Raw genomic sequence first — 6506 nt, forward strand, 5'->3', positions numbered from 1 at the left:
GGTGGAGGGCTCGTCACCACGACTTCCGGACACGATTCGGGGGCATCACTCTTTTCCCTCTTATTTTTCCTTCGGCCGCAGAGGAACGCCTTCTTTTTGATTGCTTGTTCTCCGGCCGGGGACTACGTGAAGAAATATTTATGCCCGAGGCAAGCTCGGAGACACCTGTTCGAGTAAGTGCCTCTTGAAGTAGCCTCGCCATGTCAGAAGGTCAGCCAGAACGTCCTCCTCAGGGATGGCAACCGAGCCCACAGGTAGACGTAATTTCAGGAAAAAAGGAGAAGGCGTCAATCAATTTCTTAACGTGAAAAGCAAAAATGAGACAAGTTTGAGTTACTATGGTTTTTGGCCTTCCACCTATATTTAAGGACCAGTTCTTTCCATGTACGAGTCTCGGGCGTAGTAACATCCAAGATTTTCTACACCCACCGGGCCAAGCCCTCAACCTTAGATGGAACCCATCGAGTTGCTGAAAAAGGCAAAATGTGGAGGATCAGTGCGAATATGAAGAAATTTCTAGCAAAAGGGATATTAAATAAGGAGATTACGAGTGCGGTTCCCTGATTTCGGAAAGGATGAAGCCATTGCCGGAATGATATCACTGGTGGCAACATCAACGAACCGCTCCATCCATCCACAGTCGTTGTCGTCATCCATCCTAGATAGTAGAGCATGGTGATCGTGCTACCTGAAATTTATCATTCCCCCGCTGAATATCTTAGGGGAATGGAGATTTATCACATGAGCTAAGGTTAGCTCCTCTCTCGTCTCTTGGCATAAACACCGAAGGCAAGCAACCATCCTCCACACAGAAAGAATTACTTGTGCCAAACACACCCGGTATAGGAGGCAGATTCTGCAATAATGGAGTCAAGCTCTCCACTCAAGAAAAACGCACCCAAAGTAAAGGGATACTTGTAAAATAATGTAAAACCCTCATTGGGTAGGGTTACCCCCTCCATCGGATTGGGAGCGAAAATGGTTAGGTCCTGGCAGTGACAATCTTCATTCACAGCAGGAATGCTATAATGACGAATGGAAGAAGGATACCTACTGACGGCCCATGTACGAGAGCTAGCAGAAGGAAATTTCTCTTCGAAGTCTTTTGTTGTAACAAGACTTCTAGGGATGATGGTGCCTACTGTTGGAGGAGCAGATTCCTCAGGTTTGTTCTTGTTCTTTGTAGAACTTGTATTGTTTTAGGAAGAAGCCATTATATGGAAGAAGAAAAAGATTTTTTCACTTGAAGAGAATTGGAGAAAGGTTGAAGAACAGGATGCAAGTCGAATGAGTAGATTTTGGAGAGTTATGAAGTATGAATGAAAAGGTTAATGCGTATAAGTAAAGGTTTAGGCAGCTAAGTTTGTGGCCATGATTACCTCGATAACCGGCAAATGTTATGCTGAATCATGGGTTGACGCGTGTTTAGGAAATTAAATGCGGAGAGACGTGTGTCTAATCAACCGTTAGAAGCGTTTTAGAAGGAATCATATTAATTCCCGCCAAAAAGAGTTCTCCTACCAACTTCCCAGTGACACAAAGTTATGTCACCGGAAAGCAGGGGGACTATCTGTATAGGGTAAAATATGCTATGCTACGTGGCCGTCTAAAAGAGGGACACATGGAATCTAAAACGGGGGATAGCTAAAATCGAAGGCAATTTTCCCGTCTTTCACCGGAAAGAATAACGCTCTTAAAGGTGAAATAAATACTCTTCACTCGGTAGCATTTAATGGAGAATATTTCATAGCATTTAGTGCGCTGTCCATTACAAAGAATTTATGCTCACCATTATACCTTCTTCAATGGCCCTCATAATTTACATCAAAGAATGGCATGATCCTAAGACCTTGTTCCCTAGGTGCAACTATAAATAGTGATATCAATTATCATTGCGACTTTCTTGGCAAACATAAGCTATAATCAATAAAAATCTTTATACAATTTTACTTTCTTGTTCTTCGTTTTCATCACCGTTGTACCCGGAAGCTCTGCTCCCGAATCATTATTCTTCATGATTATATCTTCATTTCAAGACTAAGTATTGTACATTTCCTTAATTATTTTAGGATCAAATTCACTTGTCTAGAAATCACATATAAATTCAATTGTACCATTTTACGGGAAAATAAGAGCATTCTTGTCACGACCTAAATTTTACCAATGATCGTGATGACATCTAACCCCAATTAGCTAGTTAAGCCAACAATGATAATCAATCTAAATAAGGCATAACAAGATATAGTAAGTTATCATAATATAGATAAAGCATAATAAGTTTTACAATAATAACCGAAGCGGAATTACTATAAGTCATGAGCAACTAAATAAAATAAAACCGAGACTCAAAATATAACAATATTATCTGAATCAAACAAAAGTATATAACAAAAAACAAGGGGACTTCATAGGTTGCGAAGAGGGAACGATGCTCACCATGAAGTCTCTAAACAATCACTAAGTGTCCTCCTGATTGCTGCTAGGTCCAGTATCAAAACCTACACAAAAGTATGCAGGTGTATCATATGAGTACAAAAATAATGCGTACTTAGTAATTATCAAGTATATAATCTCGAAGAAGTAGTGGCGAGATTTTGACAAAAGCGAAATATTGACTTTCTCAACCTGAACAATGTATAATAACATTAAATCATAGAGAACAATCAAGAATAACAATGAGGTATAAAATGAGAGATAAGATAAGCATGTTTCTTAAACAAGATGGCCAAAACACTATACAATTTCTAAAACGACATATAAAGATAATATGGACCAAGTAGCATCTATATGAATGCTTCTACATAAGTCTAGGATAATCATGCATGCTCAAGGCTCGATCATAATCAATATCCAGCACATTTCATGTGCTCCAACATGATCAAGCACGCCCCACGTACTCAACACAAAACACGTATCACCTGGACTTATAGGGCCCGATATAGCATGAGTAATCACCCTACTCCAGAGGGACGAATCCATATCTATGTTCCGCATTGAAATTCATCGTGCCAACATCATATCAAGATCACCATAACCGCACGAAAATAACCATCATACCATAATAATATCAATTCGCTCAAATGTCCAATTATGACATAATCATATCAATTCATACCAATATCTCCATCTCAAAGGATGTGCACATATGTTCAAGAAATAACCAACTAAATGCATGAGGAAAATAAAAATAAAGATGCAGATGTATGCTCATGATATAAAGTATGACTACAACTAAATCAAGTATTGCAACCATCTCAAGTTTAGCCCATCATGCCTAAATAAGGTTTCATAAACTAAAATATGATTTCTAGCATAAATAAAGAGGCTCGCGTAGTCATACAATCAAATAAAGCATATGTCAAGAAGAACAAACAACTAAACAAGAGAAGAACTCATAATTTCTCATAAGCAACTCAATCCTTGATCTCTTCACTTGATTAGTTCCTTCATGTGCAGCTTGAAGTGCATCCCAGATCTCTTTTGTATTTGAGCATGCAGATATCCTGTTGTACTCATCAAGACCAAGTCCACAAATGAGGATCTTCTTTGCCTTTGTATTCTTCTCCATCATCCTAAATTCTACAGCCACAAATTCAGAGGGCTCTTTGGGAACAATCTCATTTTGCCCATTTTGTTTGGTGGGAGTTAGTGGTCCTCAATTCACTTTTTTCATAGTTCATAGTCCTCAGCCGTTAGGAAATCCTTCATTATTACCTTCCACCAATTGTAGTACTTTCTTCCAACTGTAGTGTTTTCTGTTGAACATAGGTGGTCTAGCAGTTGACTGTCCTTCGTTAATTCCAGGCGGAGCACTCATTTTGCTTCCAATATTTCTCTATGTGTTAACCACATTTGAGAGAACGTGTTCTGATACCATTTATTAGATTAAGTGCCTTCCTAAATTACTAAAGAACTTAGTTCTTTCCCTTACTCCTTAAGCGTAAACAAAATAAACAGTAAAAATTAAAGACATCAATTTTTACGTGGAAAATCACCCAGCTCAAAGGTACAAAAACCACGACTTACCACGTAGGATTTTAGCTTCAACTTCACTAAAACAAATTAGCCAAATTGTGACGACCCGAAATTCCCACCTCTGGGACCATGATGACGCCTAACATTTCACTTGCTAGGCAAGCCAACGTTAGAATAATTTTAACCATTTTTAACAAATCATCTTAATTAAATAGTAAAAAACTAACAACCGGAATAATATATGAATTTAAATGAACAAATCAAAGTATTAACGATGTCTAAATACCATCCCAAAACTGGAGTCACAAGTGTACATGCTTCTAGAATAATACAAACAAGGGCCTGAATAAAATAAAATTGTCTGAAAGAAAGCACATAGCTAAGATAAAGTAGAAGGGGACTTCAAAGCTGTGAACGTCGTGCAACTATACCTCAAGTCTCCTCTGATAGCTGAATCCCAGCAAATCTACCGTACGCTGCTGGGACCAACTCCGGTATCTGCACAAGAAGTGCAGAGTGTAGTATGAGTACAACCGACTCCATGTACTCTGTAAGTGCCAAGCCTAACCTCGACGAAGTAGTGACGAAGCTAAGGCAAGTCACTTACACTAACCTGTACGCAATAATAATAATAATAATAATAACAGGAATAAAGGTAAGACCGTTAAAGCATATCAATAACTAAAGTCAATTCAACAGTCATAGCCAATTAGTTTCTTTTATCATTCCGTTGCGGCGTGCAACCTGTTCCCACAATATAGTCCTTCAATTAATTTCCGTTGCAGCGTACAACCTGCCCCAACAATATAAACTTAGAATAAAATCTGTTGCAGCGTGCAACCCATTCCAACAATATAATCTTCCAATTAAATTCTGTTGCGGCGTGTAACCCACTCCAACAAAATAAACTTAAAATAAAATCTGTTGCGGCGTGCAACCTGATCCGACAATAAAATTTAACAACTCTTAAATGTAAAAATACTCCAATAAATACTATATTTAATAAGAAATATTTAGGCAACAAAGCATACAATCATTATGATTTATTTAGGAAACAAGTAATGACAAGTAGCAATTAATTATGAAAATTAGGGAGAAAATAGGTAATTTAATATTTAATATGCTAAATGTCAAGTAGCAATTAAGTCACATAAGTCAAATAAGCATGTAGCAATTATAGCATGAATTCAAGACATAACATTGGACAAGGAATATGAGATAAATAATTAATATAATAATTAATTCATGATTTAAAATAATTTATGATTTTCAGATAAATATACAAATAATCAATTTGACGACGTATAGGGACTCGTTACCTCACCTATACGTCGTTACACATGGAATTCACGTAACAAATAATTCAAGGGTTCTATTCCCTTAAGTGAAGGTTAACCACGACACTTACCTTATTTTGAAATTTCAAGTGATCACTCGACCACGGCTTTTCCTTTCGAATTATTCTCCAAACCAATCAAACCTATCAAATTATTTACCAACAATTCAATTTGAGCTATAGAAATTATTCACATTTCAAAAGAAACTTAATTTAAGTTATTTTCGGAAACGTCAACCAAAAGTCAACGTGGGGCCCATTTTTCAGAACCCGACAAAAAATCACAGAATCCAAAAACCCATGCCGATACGAGTTCAACCATATAAAAATTATCGAATTCTGACATCGGATTGCCTTTCAAATATTCATTTTACACTTTTGGAAGATTTTATAAAAATATGATTTTCTTCAATTAAATTTACGGATTCATGATTTAAATGAGTATGGAATCATGAAATATAATCAATAAAGGATAAGGAACACTTACCCAGTTCGAATTTGTGAAAAACCCTCTGAAAATCACCCAAGCCGAGCTCTAAATCGCGGATAATGGAAAATGGGATGAAATTCCATTTCCACAACTTAAGTTCTGTTGTCCAGGGATTAACTCATCGCGATTACTGAAATCCCTTCGCGATCGCGTAGAACAATTTCTACCCAGGTCCATTTTACTCTTCGTGGTCGTGGGAATGGCTTCGCGATCGCGAAGCACAAATTGTTCAGGCGGCCAATTTACACTACGCGAACGCGAAGCATGACCATTTAGACGTTCGCGATCGCGGACTTCTTCATGTGATCGCGAAGCACAAATTTGAGTGCCCCAGCTTCTGCCTTATTTCCTCTTCGCGGATGCGATCAACTCTATGCGTTCGCGATGCACTGGGAGCCAACCTTCCGCGATTGCGTGTCAATCTTCGCGAACGCGAAAAGTAAAAATCATGGCTCATAATTATCTCTTCGCGATCACGGCAATGGCTTCGTGTCGCGGAGTACAATGCACGAGATGATTGTTGCAGCAGAGAAACTAGATTTTTCCAAAGTTCAAAAGGTCTGTAGGCTATCCAAAACTCACCCGAGCCCTCGGGGCTCCAAACCGTACATGCACACAAGACCAAAAACCTCATATGAACTCGCTCGCGGGATCAAAACACCAAAATAAGGTGAGAACTACGAATCGGACACCAGACAAAATAAA

The 6506-nt window shown here is 38.2% G+C and overlaps 1 protein-coding gene across 1 annotated transcript; it reads right to left on the reverse strand.

Annotated features, from left to right (window-relative positions):
• Positions 1-3358: 3358 nt before the first annotated feature.
• On the reverse strand, positions 3359-3817 carry LOC138901181 (uncharacterized). The gene is made up of 2 exons (XM_070188926.1): positions 3715-3817; positions 3359-3579 (listed from the first exon to the last, which is right to left on the reverse strand). Exons 1-2 carry the CDS (start codon positions 3815-3817, stop codon positions 3359-3361), a joined length of 324 nt encoding a protein of 107 aa, XP_070045027.1.
• Between the last annotated feature and the right edge of the window lie 2689 nt (positions 3818-6506).

This window comes from Nicotiana tomentosiformis, chromosome 11 (genome assembly GCF_000390325.3).
Source record: "Nicotiana tomentosiformis chromosome 11, ASM39032v3, whole genome shotgun sequence".
Taxonomy (NCBI): Eukaryota; Viridiplantae; Streptophyta; class Magnoliopsida; order Solanales; family Solanaceae; genus Nicotiana; species Nicotiana tomentosiformis.